The 21,287-nt window shown below is 36.1% G+C and overlaps 1 protein-coding gene across 1 annotated transcript; it reads left to right on the top strand.

Moving 5' to 3' along the window:
- The first annotated feature begins 4,869 nt into the window (after nt 1-4,869).
- On the top strand, nt 4,870-20,500 carry LOC132545294 (dye-decolorizing peroxidase YfeX-like). The gene is made up of 9 exons (XM_060208966.1): nt 4,870-5,021; nt 13,922-14,124; nt 14,387-14,578; nt 15,961-16,033; nt 16,853-17,014; nt 17,193-17,266; nt 17,800-17,848; nt 19,082-19,177; nt 19,770-20,500. The coding sequence occupies exons 1-9, from the start codon at nt 4,961-4,963 to the stop codon at nt 20,018-20,020; spliced, it is 1,161 nt and encodes a 386-aa protein (XP_060064949.1). The 5' UTR covers nt 4,870-4,960; the 3' UTR covers nt 20,021-20,500.
- Nucleotides 20,501-21,287: the final 787 nt, after the last annotated feature.

Genomic DNA, 21,287 nt, shown 5'->3' with positions numbered 1-21,287 from the left:
TTTCTTTCAAGCACTAGAACTTATTAGTGCTGTAATACAGATTGTCAGTACAGCTGTACAGTTGTTCCGAGTATATGTGGTACATTCCGTTCATCTAGCGCACAGGTTGCCAGTGCTGCAATGAATTTGTAAGTTCAGACTTATGATCTAAAATACCAAGAAAGACAACTCTTGTAATTTGCCAAAGCAGTACTTATCCTACTATATTGAATTTCACAATCAAGTTAAATTCATTTTTACATATCCAATTGCAAACGATACGTAGACTATTTGTGTGAACTAATTTATCATATACGAAACTTGCTGTTAAAGCAGAAGTTTGATTTCACTACATATTAGCGTTTTTCGAAGAAATCTATTTCATTACATATACAATTTGTATTTATCTTTATATTGTGTAGATAACAAATATTCTGTTTCTAACGCCAAAAATAATATCATATAAATATCTAGTTTTATTATATGGTAAATATAAATACATATACATATATTTTACATATATGTGACACCAGTAAAAATCAACATAAAATCGCTAAATATCATCAGCTTTATTTGAAAAACCTATTTTTATATGATAATTGACAAATACAAAAGATGATTATCATTCATGTAAATAAAAAATGATTTGGTCCAGTTGATAGTCTGAACGATAGAATCCTACCTAGATCTATATGATAGAGCATTTAACAAAAAATTGGTACCCATTTTTCATCCATACCTGTAGTTTGAGCTCTCTAAATGTGGATGATACTTACGCATAATCATGTTGATATTGTGGATAGGTAATTTGATCAACACAAGGTCAATGATACTAACTGTGATGATGCTGTCAGAGGTTTATAAAGCTGACTTAGGTTGACAGAAATGCTCATAGCGTTATTGTAATTTCAACTCGAAAATTATTTCAAAGGTTAGTACTTGTGTACCAAGAAAGATAACTCGTATCTCCAATCGCGATAGCAGTATCAAGAAAGATAACTCGTTTTTCGATAGGCATCAAATCGATATATAAAGAAAGATAACTCGTATTCCCGATATGGAATACATCTCGATAGAAGTTTCAAGAAAGATAACTCGCTTTTCATTCTGCTTTACACCGATATATCAAAAAAGATAACTCGTCTAAATGTAATTTACAAATTACATTCTACAAACTTAATTGGATCTTTAAAAATCCCAAAGTCTGCACCATGTTCATTTTTATTTAATACTTATGTAGTAAGCGCTTGTGCAACTGTTGAATTTCAGCATTTTATTTCCATGAACAATTTGAATGTGACGACAAATCAACCTTGGGGGTTGGCCATGAAAGGCCAAAACCTTCAAGAGACGCTTACAAATCTTAAGATATCAATACATAACAAACTACGGTAATTCACTTCCTCTTTGTTTTAAATGTATTTGATTTTTTGCAAACTGTTATAACTTTACAACCATACTCCCTAGGTGTGGTTACATCGGTGGGGTGAGAAAAATGGACACCGTGAATAGTGATTTCTTCATTTCAACAATTTTATTGCACAGATTCTTTTTCTATGGATCCAGTGTTATATATGATTCAACATGAAGAAATATGACAATACATTCATTGAAAACATTAAACAACACACGATCAACCTCATATAGGATACAAACAGAAACACACCATATCATCATTCAATCATAGGATACGATACATACCGCTCACACTCATACAGCTCAGCACTCACTGTAAGTCAGTCTAGCTAGTATCCACGTATACACAGCAGAAATAATGACCCAGCAAAGAATCGTGTGGCTTTACAAACGATGGCAGTCTTTATATGATGTCATCAAAACAGCTGATGTTCCATCGGTCCAGTTCATTCTAGGCATACCATGGGGTTTGGATCAAGACAGTTTTATGAATACCAACATCTACGTTTCCATACGATTCGTTGAGGAGGCGGCGATATCTTGATCAAATAGTTTTATAGTAGAGTTTTGACAAAGGAGGTCCAGACACATTGGCCGTAAAAGGGTGTGGAAAACAAAGTCTTGCTGCTTCTGCTGCTGCGATCCAGAAATGTTTGTCGTAAAGGGTCACGCGAAAAGCGGAACCCCTGCTGCTGCTTTTGTTGTTGCTGTCGCTGTGATCCAGAAATGTTTGCCGTAAAGGGGTGTTGAAAAAAGAATCCCTGCTGCTGCTGCTGCTGCCTGCTGCTGCTGCTGCTGTAAAACACCTTTTCCTAAGTAAGATGGCTGTCCTTTTGGATGTTTTTTTTTTATATGAAGTTTCAAATCTTAGACCTGTACATATTTTCACGAGACAATTCATACACGTCATTAAAAAATGGAACAATGTGTTAAGGAGAAGTGAACCGATAGAAATGGCGATAAAATGTCCCCTTCATTTAAACCGATCTTGCAAATGAGGAAATCTGACTAGCCATTATTGCCGTTCATCACGCACGATTTGGTGTTGTGATATAATTATAAATGACCGTGATTTTTTTTTTCTATTTTGTAATTTTCTCCACAGTCCGGCAGTCCACACAATATCGAAAGCTTTTTTAAAGTTAATGAAAGAGCAAAATAGTATCTTCAACTTTTGAAACATATAAAGACATGAAAGAGTGTAGTATGAAGACGTTTTTAATAGTAGTAAAAAATCATGTACAAAGTTCCGCCTGAGCAGATGATACAAGATTTATAATATCGGATAACCTAGTTAATGTATTATTGATTACAGAGGTAAATACTTCGCAAACATGACACAAGTGTTATAGTCCTGTAATTATCTGGGTCCATAGCTTCTCCTTCATTTTTATATATCGGTTTTATTATGCAAACTGTCCACTCCGTGGGCTTTTTTCTATATTTAGAATTTATATCATCCAGGGGCTACAATCACTTTCACACTTTCGCTCTCTGCACTCATAGAACATGTCATGGCAAAATTGGATATTCCATGTGCGAGACACAGGACAAAAAGACTGGTTTGATCCTTTGATATACATCAAACGAATCTCGAGGTCGCTTAATAATATAATGTAATGACTTTGGAATTTGGTGTCGCTCCTTTGTAATCTTCAGAAGAAACGTATTAGTCTGTGATTAGTCTTTTTTTCTCTCAGTGGAACCAATCAAATTACTTCGCTGTGCCTTCAATTTTTCCATGAAATATTTCAGGGGTGCAGAGAGCGCAAGTGACCGTATTCCCTGGGGTTATATAAACCTATATATATATATGGACGAGAAATTATGGATCATACTTTTTATGTCAGAACTTAAGTTTCGACTGCTTTAATTATTTCAGTCGCAGAAATTGAGATAACCTGAGAAATCCTTCTCATTATCAGTATCTAGTAAAATCATGACATCTTTGTCTTCATCGTGGTTACCAAGGTTTTAAAACAGTCGTAAAATTCATCTATTGTATTTTACTTCGATGCGATTTTGATTTACCTGGTAATTTATACAGCATATCCCATAGAAATTTCGGGCTGTCTTTCACAGAATTTCTGTTTTCTTTTCCATGTTAAATTTGCTATGACCGGCCTGACCAGGGCAATTTCGTCGGCCTGTGAAACGTGAAGATAATTTTCGTAACAAAAATATTACTAATAAACAAAAGCAACATATCACAAAAGTTAAATGAGTCAATCTACTCAGCTTTTTAATGTCATCCATTTGATTTGTTCCATATTTCGGGTAGAAAATGGTATACAGTAGAGGGTGGTATTTTTTGTTGACAATAGCACAAACATGCACTGTGTTTTACAAATATAAAAAGTAACAAACATTATTTGTCACAAAAGTTAGCACAATCACGGACTTGTATATCTATATTTAAGTCCGTGGCACAACCAATTTGAAAATTATTACGATTTTTAATACTGTTTATTTGAAACTGATTAGTTGTGTATATTTTTGTTTAGAAAAACAGCAAGGGGAGTTAACTTGAATTTCTTCTCTATCGCGTTACAAAAGGATATCGGCAGTTCCTTAAAATTCCTCTGTATTACACGTTACTGGTTGTTCCACCTCTCAGACCAGTTATGATTTTCATTGCCACTAATTGTATAGACTCTGGTAAAGTCCCTTCTGCAGTTTTACAAGTATCTCTAACGGATCCATAGTCTGATATCGGCCTAATATGCTCTAACGTTTGTAAAATTAGCTGAATTTCCTTCGTGTACACGTGTTTATTCTAAGTTTAAGCTGCATCACCTTAATGAGTCTTTTATTTTACGTTTATAAAAGATAAATTTAAAATCTCTCCTAACCAGTGTACGCAAATATCTCAAAACCTCCAAATAAAAGTTAAGAAAAGATTTTTGAAAAGATTTTTTCGGAAGATATCGTCGACAATGATGACGTATGTACATTGGCTGTCAGTCAATTGTGAATAATATAGTCAACTAGTAGACATATAAGTTTGCAATATATTCTGCTGTAGTGCCCCGGAAAACAGTTTAATCATTATCCCTAAAATCTGTGCCCTCTCTGATCAAATTTAGTCACAAATTGACTTTGACCTAATGAAACAGACTGTTACGCTCTGTTTGTTGTATAGTCTATTACGAAACGGCCCTTAATTTTACGACTGGTGAATAACCTGATTCTCGGATATTTGATACAGGCTTTCTGTAATATTAAGTGTATACATTGTCTCCTTTTCATAAGGCGCGCGCTCGAACAATGCTGAAGACTTTTTTTTTTTTAGGAAACAATGAAAAGTCTTTCTGAATTATTTCTTTAATAACTAATTTCTGTAATTACATCAGTGTGACGGGGTTACCCAAGGGTTACTGACAGCGGTGTGAATGTTATTTTAGAATCCGAATTCCGTGTTTTGTAATCTATTCCTCATGGTCAAGGTCAACCGTGATCACATGACTACGCTTTCCGTGCTGAAATCTTCGTCATTTTCAGCTTCGCGTGGGCTCAGACAGACGTATTTTAGTGCTTTTGAAAGGTGTCAGGCAGGTTTTGAAATATGGCTACCATGAGAGGATCGGCTAGACTCTTCCAAACCCTCCGCCCAGCCTGCTCACAAGGTACGTAGGCCTACCTAGGCGACGCTGCTTCCAGTCCGTGTCCTACATGTTGTATACACGACAGCCATTTCGTACACATGTGTACGGAATGAAACCGGCTGTCGAGTTTATGTGTCAACTTATTTATTTGGGTGATTACATTCGTTCTTACAACCAAGACATTCAGTATATTTATATTTCAAACGTTTCAGTTGGCGATGTGGCTAAACACGGCATACTTTATTGGAACTTCGGATGAACTCTGACCCCGCGAGCAAGTGTCTGTACTGGGACTATCACTTTCCACCTAGTTGTATAACTGTCTTGTTTATTTATTAAAGTTAGATATGTTGCGAGCGTAAGATATTTTGTGTGGTAATATTTATCTTACACAACTTAAATTTGTATCCTTTATGGCATATTATCTGACGGGCACATGCATGTCTCGAAGATATTTTTAATTAAATATAGGATCATTGGCCTGTTACGTATCCGTAGTCTTAAATGGATATGTAAGAAGGTCTGTTCAAACACTGGGAATTGTCTGGCGCGTACTTATATAAATATTTTATCATACCGGATCCAGGATAGACACGTGTGTATGAGCTACATCTACACATTTATAGGCGAGGCTATCAACCCGACGAGACCAGAAAACGTACCTTATCTGTCTATGTTTGCAAGCCACGGTTAACCGTCATAATATGAACTTTAAGATGAAAAAAAGCAGGAAATAAAAAGAACACATTATTTAAACCCTTAGCTCCTAACTATAGGGTCTAATGACATTGGGGGCTTGTGCGCCAATTGTCTACATGTACAATGTAGGTATTGTATTTGATGTTTGTAAAGCAAATATTTTAAAAAGGATTTAAAATGAATTACAGGAAAAAACCCTAGAACAAACATACAAAATTCATAATGATCACAATTTATTACATAACTGGCCTGTTGTGTCATGTCATATATACTCGAGAACATATGTGTAATAACACTAATTTGACCTCAAAAGACAAATCACGTTTTCATGAAATCATACGATTGTCTTCGTGAAAAAAATACTGTCTGTGTCAAATAAACCCAGTTTTGAATAAAGGGTAATTAGTTTTGATTTTTTATTTATTTTCAGAAATATATGTCATATGATGAATAGAATATTAAACTCTTATTGCCAACGTAATATGAAATTAATAAACTTGTTTAATAGTTTGATATGTCCATCACCTTAAGGCATGTGACACAAGAATTATTGAATTTATTTCATAAATTCCATATCACAAAGACATTAATGCAACTTTATGTATGTACAGACGAAATGACAAAATACAGGCGAGATAACAGGTACAGGTGAGATGACAGGTACAGGTTAGACTGATACAGTTTGGAAAAACTGATACAGATGAGCTGATAGATACAGGTTAGACTGATAGATACAGGTGAAACTGACTGATACAGATGAGACTGACTGATACAGGTGAGGTGACAGATACAGGTGAGTTGACAGGTACAGGTGGGATGACAAGTACAGGTCTGGTACAGGGGAGACTGACTGATACAAGGGAGATGACAGATACAGGTGAGACTGGCAGATACAAGTGAGAGTGACAGATCCAGGTGGGGCAACAGGTAAAAGTGAGACTGATAGAAGCAGATGAGACTGACAGATACAGGTGAGAAAGACTGATATATGTGAGATGAGTGAGATGAGATACAGGTGAGACAGCAAGCAGGGATGAGATGGTGGGTACAGATGAAGTAATGGATACCTGTATGATGATTGATCATGATGAGATTGCAAGCATTAGTGAGATGAGATACAAGTGATATTGGGAGAGGTTGGTGAGGAGAAGGAAGGTGTAGGAGGAACAGTTTGGTGAGAAGAACATGGTTGGTGTGAGAGGGAGAGGTTGGTGAGAAGGACATGGTTGGTTTGGGAGGGAGAGGTTGATGAGAAGGGAAGGTAGGTGTGGGAGGGAGAGGTTGATGAGAAGGAAGGCAGGTGTGGGAGGCAGAGGTTGGTGAGAAGGGAAGGTAGGTGTGGGAGGCAGAGGTTGGTGAGAATGGAAGGTGAGTGTGTGAGGGAGAGGTTGATGAGAATTAGGTGTAGAGAGGGAGAGTGTGAGAAGGTAGGTGTGGGAGAGGTTGGTGAGAATGGAAGGTGAGTGTGTGAGGGAGAGGTTGATGAGAAGGTAGGTGTAGAGAGGAAGAGGTTGGTGAGAATGGAAGGTGAGTGTGTGAGGGAGAGGTTGATGAGAATTAGGTGTAGAGAGGGAGAGGTTGATGAGAAGGTAGGTGTGGGAGGGAGGGGTTAGTGAGAAGGAGAAGGGAGGGGGAGAGGTTGATGAGAAGGTAGGTGTAGAGAGGGAGAGGTTGGTGAGAAGGTAGGTGTAGAGAGGCAGAGGTTGGTGAGAAGGTAGGTGTAGAGAGGGAGAGGTTGATGAGAATTAGGTGTAGAGAGGGAGAGGTTGATGAGAATTAGGTGTAGAGAGGGAGAGGTTGATGAGAAGGTAGGTGTAGAGAGGTAGAGGTTAATGAGAATTAGGTGTAGAGAGGGAGAGGTTGGTGAGAAGGGAAGGAAGGTGTGGAAGAGAAGTTTCCGATAAGGAGAAGATAGGTGGGGGAATGAGAGATTTATGAGATTGGAAGGAAGGTGTTGGGGAAGAGGTTGATGAGAAGGAGAAGATAGGTGTAGGAGGGACAGGTTGGTGAGAATGGAAGGTACATGTGGAAGGGAGGGGTTGCCGTGAAGGAGTGGGTACGCATGGGAAGGAGAGGTTGGTGTGATGGAAAGGTTGGAAGCATACGGATGGGAGTAGTTGATATGAAGGAGGTGGTAAGGTATAGCAGTAATTTATTTCTAGTTCCTGATATTTCAAAGTTTTTTAGCCCACCATCATCAGATGGTGGTGTATTCAACTCGCCGTCTGTCCGTCTGTAAACAATTCTTGTTACTGCTATTTCTGGGAAAGTACTGGATGGATCTGTCTCAAATTTCATACGCAGGTTCCCCTTGGTCTCTAGTTGTGCATTGTACTTTTTTTGGACTGATTCAAATTCAAGATGGCTCACGGTCTGAGTTAGAAAGTAAAAGTTTGTTACATTTCTGGCAGCCAAATCTGACAGGCAGCCATCTGTGAGTTAGAAAGTAAAAGTTTGTTACTGCTATTTCTGGGAAAGTACTGGATGGATCTTTCTCAAATTTCATATGCAGGTTCCCCTTGGTCCCTAGTTGTGCATTGTACCTTTTTTTGGACTGATTCAAATTCAAGATGGCCGACAGGCAGCCATCTTGGAGTTTAAAAATAAAATTTTGTTACCGCTATATCTGGGAAAGTACTACATGGATCTGTCTCAAATTTCATACGTAGGTTCCCCTTGGTCTCTAGTTGTGCATTGTACCTTTTTTGGACTGATTTGAATTCAAGACGGTTGACAGGCAGCCATCTTGGAGTTTGAAAGTAAAATTTTGTTACCGCTATATCTGGGAAAGTACTGGATGGATCTGTCTCAAATTTCATACGCAGGTTCCCCTTGGTCTCTAGTTGTGCATTGTACCTTTTTTGGACTGATTTGAATTCAAGACGGTTGACAGACGGCCATCTTCGATTTTGGAAGTAAAAGTTTGTTATCGCTATTTCTTGGAAAGTACTGGATGGATCTTTCTCAAATTTCATATGCAGGTTCCCCTTGGTCCCTAGTTGTGCATTGTACCTTTTTTTGGACTGATTCAAATTCAAGATGGCCGACAGGCAGCCATCTTGGAGTTTGAAAGTAAGTTAGTTTTCTGAAAGTAAAATATGTTTGTTACATTGTACCTTTTATGCTATTTCTGGGAAAGTAAAAGTTTGTTACTATTTCTGGATGGATCTTTCACAAATTTCATATGCAGTTTTCCCTTTGTCCCTAGTTGTGCATTGTACCTTTTATGGACTGATTTGAATTCAAGATGGCCGACAGGCAGCCATCTTAGATTTTGGAAGTAAAAGTTTGTTACCGCTATTTCTTGGAAAGTACTGGATGGATCTTTCTGAAATTTCATATGCAGTTTTCCCTTGGTCCCTAGTTGTGCATTGTACCTTTTATGGACTGATTCAAATTCAAGATGGCCGACAGGCAGCCATCTTGGAGTTAGAAAGTAAAAGTTTGTTACCGCTATTTCTTGGAAAGTACTGGATGGATCTTTCTGAAATTTCATATGCAGGTTCCTCTTGGTCCCTGGTTGTGCATTGCACCTCTTTGGACTGATCTGAAATCAAGATGACTGACAGGCAGCCATCTTGGATTTTGAGAGTAAAATCTTGTTACTGCTATTTCTGAGGAAGTACTGGATGGATACTTCTGATATTTCATAGGGATTGGTTCCCCTTGGTCCCTAGTTGTGCATTGTACTTTTTTTTGACGGATTCCAAATCAAGTTGGCCCACAGGCAGCCATCTTGGATGTCGACAGTAATACAGCACAAGCATATTGTCCATTATCCACCTGTAACTGACTGCTATCTAATAATACTTTGGGATTTTTTTCAAATGATATTTGCTAATAGGTGCTTAATAAAAATATCTTGTGCCATCATTGAGTACATTCAATGAACAGTTACAAAACCTGTAACAAAAAATAATAATAAACAAATCTTCAAAAAAAAGAACTGAAAACAGATCCTCAAATGGTGGGTGCCAAGATCCCTCTGGGATCTCTTGTTAATACTGTTTTTGTGGAAATGGTAGTATTTTTTTTTCAACAATTCCAGTAAGTATCATTGAATATTTGCACCATACTTTGGTGTTATGTCATGAATTTTCCTTTAATATAGATTAAAGAAGACCTTAACGAGGAATGTTCACTTACATCTACAAATTGCTCGATTTGTTTTTACTTTGATAGATTGCTATAGTAATCTCAGGAGTGAGTAAATGTGCACAGGAGCGAGTAAATGTGCACATGAGTGAGTAAATGTGCACAGGAGTGAGTAAAGGTGCACATGAGTGAGTAAAGATGCACAGGAGAGAGTAAAGGTGCACAGGAACAGTAAATGTGCACAGGAGTGAGTAAAGGTGCACAGGAGCGAGTAAATGTGCACAGGAGCGAGTAAAGGTGCACATGAGGGAGTAAAAATGCACAGGAGCGAGTAAAGGTGCACAGGAACGAGTAAATGTGCACAGGAGTGAGTTTAGATGCACAGGAGTGAGTAAAGATGCACATGAGTGAGAAAGATGCACGTGAGTGAGTGAAGGTGCACAGGAGCGAGTAAAGGTGCACAGGAGTGAGTAAATGTGCACAGGAGCGAGTAAAGGTGCACAGGAGTGAGTAAATGTGCACAGGAGCGAGTAAAGGTGCACATGAGTGAGTAAAGATGCACAGGAGCGAGTAAAGGTGCACAGGAACGAGTAAATGTGCACAGGAGTGAGTTTAGATGCACAGGAGTGAGTAAAGATGCACATGAGTGAGAAAAATGCACAGGAGTGAGTAAAGGTGCACAGGAGCAGTAAATGTGCACAGGAGTGAGTAAAGGTGCACAGGAGCGAATAAATGTGCACAGGAGCGAGTAAAGGTGCACAGGAGTGAGTAAAGATGCACAGGAGCGAATAAAGATGCACAGGAGCAAGTAAAGGTGCACAGGAGCAAGTAAATGTGCACAGGAGCGAGTAAAGATGCCCAGGAGTGAGTAAAGGTGCACATGAGCGAGTAAAGGTGCACATCATTGTGTAAATTAATGAATTTTCTATTGCGATCAATCTTACAATTTTGAGAAACATCCATAAGTCCTCTGTGCCTTACCTATGTATACATATGTGTGTAGCAGGCAGGGGTCAAATTATAGAACAATCACGTTTTTTTTATTCTAAAATTGGTGTTAAGATAGTTATTCCATATTATGATAAGGTCTTGTTTTCTCAGAATGTAGGTGAAGGAAATCTTCCCATGAATGAAATTTTTATTTAGGTATCACCAACATTGCCATCGAATGACTGGACAACCTGTTAATGTCTGTGATGCTTGATGGATTTCCATGTTTACATGTATTGTGGTCACTGACCGTAAAGTTCAAACAAGTAATACACATTCTTAATATGTATAAACCCTTTTGTTGTTGATCACTGATTTGTAGTGTTTCATGTTTTAAAGGGATATTCAGCACAAGGAAGGATTTCATGGGATGTTTTTGATCAAAAACTGTGTAAAATGATCCAGTGACTGATTTCCTGTTGTTCTATATTTAGATGGTTTTGCTGGAAGTATTGCCAACAATTTCGCCTGTCCAGTCTGACCACAGGAGAGATATCTTTTTGCTAACAGTCATTAGAATCAGTTCATTAACAACACCGAACAGCCAGTTTGCAACTTGGGCCAGAATACCCCTTTACAATCAATATTATTATAAGTGGGATTGTAGTGAATTTCTGTATTGGAGCATCACTGATAGCTTGCAGTAGTAAAACACAAGTATCATATTTCCAGATTATTGTTTTATCAGCGTGGTAGATTGAAAGTGAATCATTAAATTATTGAAATAGTTTCATTGAAGTGTATCAGGTCCACATTCAAAAAATCAAAATAACATGATACAAGCAAAAAATTAGATAACACTTCTGTGTATTGTTTTTATTGAAGTTTGACTGTCCTGAGTTTGTTTGAAGTTTGACTGTCCTGTTTTTATTGAAGTTTGACTGTCCTTGTTTTATCAAAGTTTGACTGTCCTGTTTTTATTGAAGTTTAGCTGTGCTGTTCTTATTAAAGTTTGACTGTCCTGTTTTTATTGAAGTTTGGCTGTCCTTGTTTTATTGAAGTTTGACTGTCCTGTTTTTATTGAAGTTTGACTGTCAAGTTTTTTATTGAAGTTTGACTGTCCTGTTTTTATCAAAGTTTGACTGTCCTGCGTCGTGCGCCGTTTGACTGCCGTGCGCCGTCCGTAAACTTTTCATTCAAACGACTTCCTGTTTCAAATTTAGAAGGTCTAGGGGGCTAATACTTGGCACAGAGGATTTTATTAAAGTTCTACCAAGTTTGTTATTAAATGAATGACCTTGTCCACTTTAAAGTTTGACTGTCAGGGGTCAAATATGTTAAAATCTTAAACAACTTCTTCTTTATTAACCAAAAGGCTCAGAGTTTGAGATATTGGGCCTGTGACATGCTGGGTTTTTATTAAAGTTTGACTGTCCTGTTTTTATTAAATTTGACTGTCCTGTTTTTATTGACTTTAAAGGTCACAGGGGTCCTGTATGTTTGAAATCTTTAAAGTTTGACTGTCTTCTCAAATTTTTATTAGAAGGCCTAGGTTTGGGTCTATTACTTGAATAGTTTGACTGTCCTGGAGCCCTATTAAAGTTTGACTGTCCTGTTTTTATTAAAGTTTGACTGTCCTGTTTTTATTCAAGTTTGACTGTCCTGTTTTTAAAATATAAGTTTGGACTGTCCTGTTTTTATTAAAGTCTATGAGTGCTGTATTGGGTTTTTAGCATGCTTGGATTAAAGTTTGACTGTCCTGTTTTTATTGAAGTTTGACTGTCCTGTTTTTATCAAAGTTTGACTGTCCTGTTTTTATTGAAGTTTGGCTGTCCTTGTTTTATTGAAGTTTGACTGTCCTGTTTTTATTAAAGTTTGGCTGTCCTGTTTTTATTAAAGTTTGGCTGTCCTGTTTTTATTAAAGTTTGGCTGTCCTGTTTTTATTAAAGTTTGACTGTCCTGTTTTTATTAAAGTTTGACTGTCCTGTTTTTATTAAAGTTTGGCTGTCCTGTTTTTATTAAAGTTTGACTGTCCTGTTTTTATTGAAGTTTGACTGTCCTGTTTTTATTAAAGTTTGACTGTCCTGTTTTTATTGAAGTTTGACTGTCCTGTTTTTATTGAAGTTTGACTGTCCTGTTTTTATTGAAGTTTGACTGTCCTGTTTTTATTAAAGTTTGACTGTCCTGTTTTTATTAAAGTTTGACTGTCCTGTTTTTATTAAAGTTTGGCTGTCCTGTTTTTATTAAAGTTTGACTGTCCTGTTTTTATTAAAGTTTGACTGTCCTGTTTTTATTAAAGTTTGACTGTCCTGTTTTTATTAAAGTTTGACTGTCCTGTTTTTATTAAAGTTTGACTGTCCTGTTTTTATTAAAGTTTGACTGTCCTGTTTTTATTAAAGTTTGACTGTCCTGTTTTTATTAAAGTTTGACTGTCCTGTTTTTATTGAAGTTTGACTGTCCTGTTTTTATTAAAGTTTGACTGTCCTGTTTTTATTGAAGTTTGACTGTCCTGTTTTTATTGAAGTTTGACTGTCCTGTTTTTATTAAAGTTTGACTGTCCTGTTTTTATTAAAGTTTGACTGTCCTGTTTTTATTAAAGTTTGACTGTCCTGTTTTTATTAAAGTTTGACTGTCCTGTTTTTATTAAAGTTTGACTGTCCTGTTTTTATTAAAGTTTGGCTGTCCTGTTTTTATTAAAGTTTGGCTGTCCTGTTTTTATTAAAGTTTGGCTGTCCTGTTTTTATTAAAGTTTGGCTGTCCTGTTTTTATTAAAGTTTGGCTGTCCTGTTTTTATTGAAGTTTGACTGTCCTGTTTTTATTAAAGTTTGACTGTCCTGTTTTTATTAAAGTTTGACTGTCCTGTTTTTATTAAAGTTTGACTGTCCTGTTTTTATTAAAGTTTGGCTGTCCTGTTTTTATTAAAGTTTGACTGTCCTGTTTTTATTAAAGTTTGACTGTCCTGTTTTTATTAAAGTTTGGCTGTCCTGTTTTTATTAAAGTTTGGCTGTCCTGTTTTTATTAAAGTTTGGCTGTCTGGTTCAGATCGTATTGAGATTGTTGGTTGGTTAATGCTTCCAACAGATGCTGATCTTGTAAGGGCCTGGCCACATGAACGACCAATAATTATTACATTTGCAGTACATTCTTTTGTTTACATTTGCAATATAGTATGAATTGTAATGTCCATTTGCTTCCAGGTCAACGACGTTTATTGAGTACTGGAACTGGAGCAGGCGCGAAGTCATGGCGGCCACTGGTGCTCGGTGCAATGACGGCTGGCGCAGGCGCTTTCGGAGTATATAAGTACACTTGGGAGAGTAAAAGGAACGTAATTGAGGACCTGCAATCTCTAGCACCAAAACCAGTCCATGCTGTAAACCTCCCTGAGGCTCAGCCCTCGGTAAGGACACTTCCATTATTTGATTTTGGGAAATTGTCTGTTCTGTCTGTCTGAGATTTTATATGAGTGAATTAAGTTCTGTTGATTTGTAGACAATTGTCATATTGCCAGTGAAATTTAAGGATGAAATGAATCTATCCCATTGTACATAACTATGTTGGTATCATTTGTCTTCTTTGTGATGTTATTTGAATTTAAGACTTATTTTGCTGAAGCAATGTGTGCATATTTGAAAGTATCTAATCATGTTGGTGTGAAACAGGTATGGTCAGGTGGTAAGAACAATGCCCTCTACCTGTGGATTCACTTGAAGCCTAATGCCAATGTGAAGGATGTAGCAAAGGTAGCATGCAAGTTGCAGAAGTTTGTAGACCAAGTGGTTGATCCCAAGACCAAGGACGAAGATGACGAGGTTCTGGCTGGTGTTGGGTTCGGACCAAACTTTTACAAACAAGTAATTATCACTGCCACTTATTGGGAATGTTGTGCATTTAAGCATTAGCATTTCTATTGATAAAAAAATTACTCCAATCAAAATTTTAAAAAAATGACATCAGTGTCTGAAATGATAATGATGACAAAATTTAATGTACAACACTAGAACATTACCTCTCCTGTTACCAAACCAAATAGTCAGCAGTATGGTTGAATAAATGATTCATACTGGTAGGAAAGCAGTGTGATTTAATAAACGATCCATACGGGTAGAACAGCAGTATGGTTTAATAAAGAAAATCATACTGGTAGGAAAGCAGTATGGTTTAATAAATGATTCATACTGGTAGGAAATTAATGATATTAGTGATTGAGTAATTTAGCATCTTACTGTGCTTTCTGCCATATTTGGGCACTGTGCAGCAAAACACAAGTTGCAGAGAATGAATATTGATTTTGTAGACAGTTATTTGTGATTAATGAGGGCAATTTGAGCTGGGAGATAGGTGAGTTAATGGTGTGGTTTTTGAGTGTGATAATCATATTACTGATTGAACTCCCTTGTAACTAATATCACAGCCCTGATATCAAGCCAACGTGCTCCTCTCCCACATGCCCTCCGTCTGAGTCCCATGAAATGATTTTCTTTGAGAATTTCTATTTACACCAAATCAAACTAATATTGGATGTTACATATTTACAATCAACCCATATCTGTGAGAGAAATTAATATTGTTGCCTTCAGAATATATAGGATAGGATGAAAGCAAGTAGATGGGGTATAGGTATATACTCTTCTTGAAAAAAAAGTTCTGGTGTTGTCGATAACACTAGAAAGTGTTTATTTTATAATGATTTCAATTGTACAAACTTTTGGTTGATTCACCACAGGCTCTGAGAGAACAGTTTATAGACTCAGAATAATTCAATATAAAATTTTGCAAATGGTTGTTTTTTCTATGGAAACATACTTGTGACTTTAGATGTAATGTTAGACGCAAATATCTGTGTTGTACTGTAATATGAAAGCTGACGCCTGACTAAGACTCTGTGTCGTTTGAAGGTCTTGTAACAGGCCATTAAATAATCTAGATCCATTTGATGCTTGTGTCTCAATCTTAGGGTTACACTCTACATGTACCTCTGTATTGTTGTAAAAGACAGCATACATGTAAAAACAACAGACGGTGGTATTTTCACATTAACGTAACGCATCGTACCATAAATACTCCATGATATTATTGTAAAGGAACTGATTTAACTACTTCAAGCCAAAGTGATAAACACAAGATCTCAATTTTTGTTCTGTACAGGTAAGCTTTGTTATCTTAAGTAAGTTGTATATTTGTACATGTGAAATGTATATTTGGTTTTAATCAAAGCTTACCTGTGCTGTTTTAGATTGGAGGAAACGTAAAGCAAGACTACAACTTTGCCCACAGGAAAGGAGCATTAGGAGATATGCCTAGCTCAGGTATGGTAATATAGGAAAACAATTCACAGTCACCTTAGTGATAGGTCAGTGAATCATTATGGATCATAGATTAGTATGTTAATTTCATTGATAAATGATTATGATGAAATTAGATCATTTCAGTCTAGTTGTACATATATTTTGTAGACTTTGACTGTGAACCCACACGTTCGGGACATCTGAAAAAATACATTGATGTTAAATATATTACACCTGATACATTGTGAAAAAAATGTTGTAAATAGTTTTTCTGTTGTTGATTACTTAACACTTGAAAAATCTCATTTATGTACACTTGTAGTTGATTTTGTATAATATATGTTTTGTCCTGATCTATTATTCTGGGTATGACTGTCTAGATACAATTTGATAGGTTTATTTAGGCAGAAGGATGAAAGTATGTAAACATTTTAAGCTCATTTCTAAATGAAATCATACACAACCCACCAAACCAAGAAAAAGGTATATATGATACAACAAAGTAATATACATGTACCCCAAATTTTTGATGAGCAAATATAAGATATGTGTGTAATATGACATTATAGTCGTTCATTGTCCTGGTACCAGTCCCAAATTTACTCATTGTAAACCAATGACAGAATACCAGTGTGTGAATGAAATTGTCATTCTGTCTCAGAATTCATAAACAGATCTTAAATTATTAAAGGACAAATTTACACAAAGACCCCAAACAGTTCAAAAAACAATAAAACCGTGTGTCGCAGAAGTGTAAGCATTTACCTCTTCAACAACGGCCCTCAACATTGATTCAGTCTGATCGAGTCTGTTGTTATTTTATTCTAACTTTTCATTAAGGTGGTGACGTGTTTTTCCATGCAAAGTGTAACACACAAAGCAAGCTGTTTGAGCTCGCTCAGCTTCTGATGAAGAATATGCCAGCTGGAAGTGTTGACAAGGCAGAGGACATCTACAGCTTTGTATTTAAGAATGGCCGTGATTTGTCTGGTTTTATTGACGGTAAGACAATGGCGTGAATGGTTTGGTAATCGCGTTGTTGTGTCCAAGGATAGAATAGGCTGTTGTAGAGGTTAAACTGGCTTTTAGATGAATTAATATGAATTAACCTGAGACAACAATGTTATGATTTTGGAAAAAAGACACACTGGCTATTAAAGAAATCCCATGTGTTTTACAGGAACAGAAAATCCGGCTGATGATGAATCTCGCCAGAACGTGGCGGTGGAACCAGGCACAGGAGGAAGTTATGTGGTGAGTTTATCATACATACATACTATATAAACAAGAGGAGTTTATATCCTAGGGACTAAAAAACAAATACTCTTGGCATTCTGAACATCATTTCTTTAAACGTTTTCTTGTCCATCAAACTGGATGTTTATTGGTTATTACTTGTTGTCAGTTTTCAATAGTCCAATATCTCCTGGGTCTACACAGTGTGTAAGCTCTCTTGCATCATGAACCAACTGAATTTCAGGACAAATATTGTTTTTATTTTTGGCATTTTGAACCATTTCATTTCCATGCAAGTTTGAGGATATTATGTGGGTAGGTTTATCTTGTATGTTCTTGACAGGCGCTAGTCTTGTAACAAATTTATCTCATCATTTGGGAGAATTACATGACTTTTTTGTACACGTGTACTGTCTGTCTAAAAACAATTTTGATATCAGAACTAACACTTAGATTTGATTTGATACAGTAAGTTCTTTTTATCTAAAACACTAAGGTTGACAGAACTATTACACATGGTAATGTGCTCTATGGGAACTTTGTGTTTATAGATAACCCAGAAATGGATCCATGATTTCAGTGTTATCAACAATGAAAAAGGTAAGTACATTGTCTTCAGAAGTTGGCTGATTCAAATATTTGAATTAACAATATATTACATAAACTTCCTGAATATCTTGACCAACAGACTGTAATATTATATAATGCTGTGTGGTCTGCTGCTGTGATCGTTATTCACATATATCTTACCGTCTCGCATTTAAGTGAGATTTTACATTGTTAACCAGTTATTCAGCAATTAATATATTGTTTATAAAAAAAGTGGATATACAGCTGTTCAAACAAAAGTTTTACATTGTTTATCAGGAAACGAAAACCCTCGTTCTGTATCAATAGGTTGCATGACTGTTACATGAAATTCAGTCACTGAAGTTAAATAAGTAGTGAATACACATACAGACGTATGTAACATGGTGACAAAATTTTAGAAATCAGAATATAGATATTGAGCAGGTTTTAGTTTATGTATTCATTTCAAATTTACTGCATGTTGATGACAAATAAAACATGACATTCTAACAGACCTACAAGGACACCGTACATCTTTTGTTTAATAAATGACAGAGATTGTGTTTATATTGACAGTAAATATAAACACACTTTTAGATGGATGGAGAGATATTTGCCGTGTCAACTGTTACAATAATTACATACATGATTTTCCTCAATAAATAAAAAGTGCTGTGTTCATTTCTACAACAATTAAAGATGTAATTGTATAATAGACAATATAGGGTGCTTGTTATACATGTCTAATGTGATAAAGTAAAGATTTCTGGATGTAAAGCTAGAAAACATGATATATTTACTTCTAATGTTATGAAATAGATACCAAATTTAACATTTGAACTTTGTTATTACAAAAGTGGTACCCAATTTTACATTTGAACTTTGTTATTACAAAAGTGGTATACACTATTTCTATGTGTAACTCTGTCAATAAGGTGTACACATTGTAGTATTACCAGTATGTAACAGTTCTCATTGATATATGATTATGGTGTAATTAAACATTGTACAAAATGTAAAATTGTTACTTCTACCATCATTAAAGATAATAGGCGATGCTAAGGTTTCCACTTAAAAGTCATTAACACCATGTAACATTTCTTTAAACATTTAAATGTGTACATAATGCTCTTATTCTCCTTTAACCACGATCTAAAACTATATCGCCATTAAAAAAAAGTCCACGTAATGTAAGATTTCGTCTTCCATCATTTAAAAAAAAAAGGGGGTTTAAGGTAATGCTTTTTGTTTTTTAATGGACAGACAAGACTATGGAGGGATGGGTTGGCAGGACCAGACCAGACAGTATGGAGCTTAGTAGGAAGTCAATCACCTCACACGTGGCCAGAATGACTGGAGGTAGGTCAACACAATGTCTACTAATTAACTGACCGTTATCATGTTAATTGATTGGCCATGAACTGTCCTTTCTTGTATGTACTAAGGTATACATGTTAGTTAAATATACTGTTCTTTATTCTGAGAATCAACTTGAGTTTTTACTTTAAAGGTATATATGTAATGATCTAGGAAAATAAGTAGCATGAATGTAGGGGGAAAAAGCAAACAAACAAACTGAGGTAAACAAATATTGTATACACCATATTACTAATTCTAACTTCACTCTGTCCGTGAATTCTGAATTGAAATTGTAACATCATAAAACAATTTGTTTGCGAATTACACCAGTGTAAACTTTAACATTTTTATATTAACCTGAAAATATTGATTGATTTAAGGAGACTTTGTTTATTGTTGGAGTACCAAACAATGTTTATGATATTTTGATAGAATTATTATTCCTACTATTTAGGAAATGCTAATAATCTAAAGAAGGTTATGCTTATAATCAAAAGAAGGTTTGAAATGGTTTGACAACTTTATTGTTTATTTAAAGAAATATTTGTAAAAGTGCCGGAAAAATGATATTAAAAAAATATTCCTACTTCAGGAAATGCATACCAGCAAAAGAAAAAGTTTGAGATGGTCCGACAGTCAATGCCATTTGGAACAGTAACAGGCGAGGCGGGTCTCTTTTTCATTGGCTATTGTGCATCTCCTGACAATTTGAACTTCATGATCGATCGTATGGTTGGAGCTGGAGGTGATGGTCAGTCTGATGACATCATGAAACTAACAAGGAATGTCAAAGGAACCTACTGGTACTTCCCAGGAACATCAGAACTCACCAAACTTGCATAAACTGGTGCTGTAACGCACTCAGCTGATTGTAATGTGATTAAGGACAAGGAAAAGTAGGAAAGATGTTGTAAAATTTCATTTTGTAAATAAGTTTGTCATGCAGTTAGTTAATGTATGACATTTATGACTCAAAAGTTCCTGAATTTCATTGATGCAAACATTTTCAATTTTCCTTGGAACAAGCTGATAAAGATGTCTTTAGTGTTACTGCTTCAAGTCCCCATAGTGTTGAACAAAAGGTCATTGTGTTGTTAGATATAGGGCAGTGTCTTTATTCTACATAATCAGTGATATATTAGCTCTAGTACTTTCATGTCAGATGATAATACATTGTACAAGTTGGTACAGATTTCTATCTCAAAAAGATTTATATATTAATATATATTTTGTATAGACATTAATAAGGGTCGGGATTTTTTTTTGTCTGAAATATTCATGACAAATATATTCTAGAATACAATAAAGTATTTTAGGTTGTAATTATGAAAGTTTTTTTTATCTTTTACAATCTTTACACGTTCACTTACTTGTACTTACATTCTTGTCGCAGAACCCGAATTCCTGTTCATGTTACTACAGATTTTATATATTAGTGACATTTACCACCAGTACGTATAGGACCATCCGAAATGAACTGAGTTGTCTTTCTTTAACTGCACGAGTTAACAAGCTTAGCAGCAGCATTTGAAGTAAAGCAAATTCTATGCAAACAAACAAGACTGTAGAGGAAAAAGCATCTTCTGTCTATGAACTGAAGAATTACACTGCTGTTGATGAATGTGTTGGCTAGACAACTGCAACAGAGAACTCAAGACAATACTGTTATCATCGTCTCAAGATGGCTTCCAACCATCTTTACACATTTTGACCCTTTCCTGGTTGGTGGGTGACTACACATTTTGACCCTTCCCTGGTTGGTGGGTGATTACACATTTTAACCCTTCCCTGGTTGGTGGGTGACTACACATTTTGACCTCTGGTTGGTGGGTGACAACACATTTTAACCCTTCCCTTGTTGGTGGGTGACTACACATTTTGACCCTTCCCTGGTTGGCGGGTGACTACACATTTTGACCCTTCCCTGGTTGGTGGGTGACTACACATTTTGACCTCAGGTTGGTGGTTGACAACACATTTTAACCCTTCCCTGGTTGGTGGGTGACTGCACATTTTGATCCTTCCCTGGTTGATGGGTGACTACACATTTTAACCCTTCCCTGGTTGGTGGGTGATTACACATTTTGACCCTTCCCTGGTTGGTGGGTGA

The sequence above is a fragment of the Ylistrum balloti genome, unplaced genomic scaffold (assembly GCF_031769215.1).
Source record: "Ylistrum balloti isolate Yb309-2 unplaced genomic scaffold, AGI_CSIRO_Ybal_v1 Utg369840, whole genome shotgun sequence".
NCBI classification, from domain to species: Eukaryota; Metazoa; Mollusca; class Bivalvia; order Pectinida; family Pectinidae; genus Ylistrum; species Ylistrum balloti.
Note: the sequence above shows the minus strand (reverse complement) of the source record. Positions and strands in the feature narration are given on the sequence as shown.

Excerpts from the sequence above, each read along its gene's own strand:
- LOC132545294 (XM_060208966.1), top strand. The coding sequence starts at position 4,961 with ATGGCTACCATGAGAGGATCGGCTAGACTCTTCCAAACCCTCCGCCCA. Across the intron at positions 14,125-14,386 it reads TCCCTGAGGCTCAGCCCTCG|GTATGGTCAGGTGGTAAGAA; the intron begins GTAAGGACACTT and ends GGTGTGAAACAG. Across the intron at positions 14,579-15,960 it reads GACCAAACTTTTACAAACAA|ATTGGAGGAAACGTAAAGCA; the intron begins GTAATTATCACT and ends GTGCTGTTTTAG.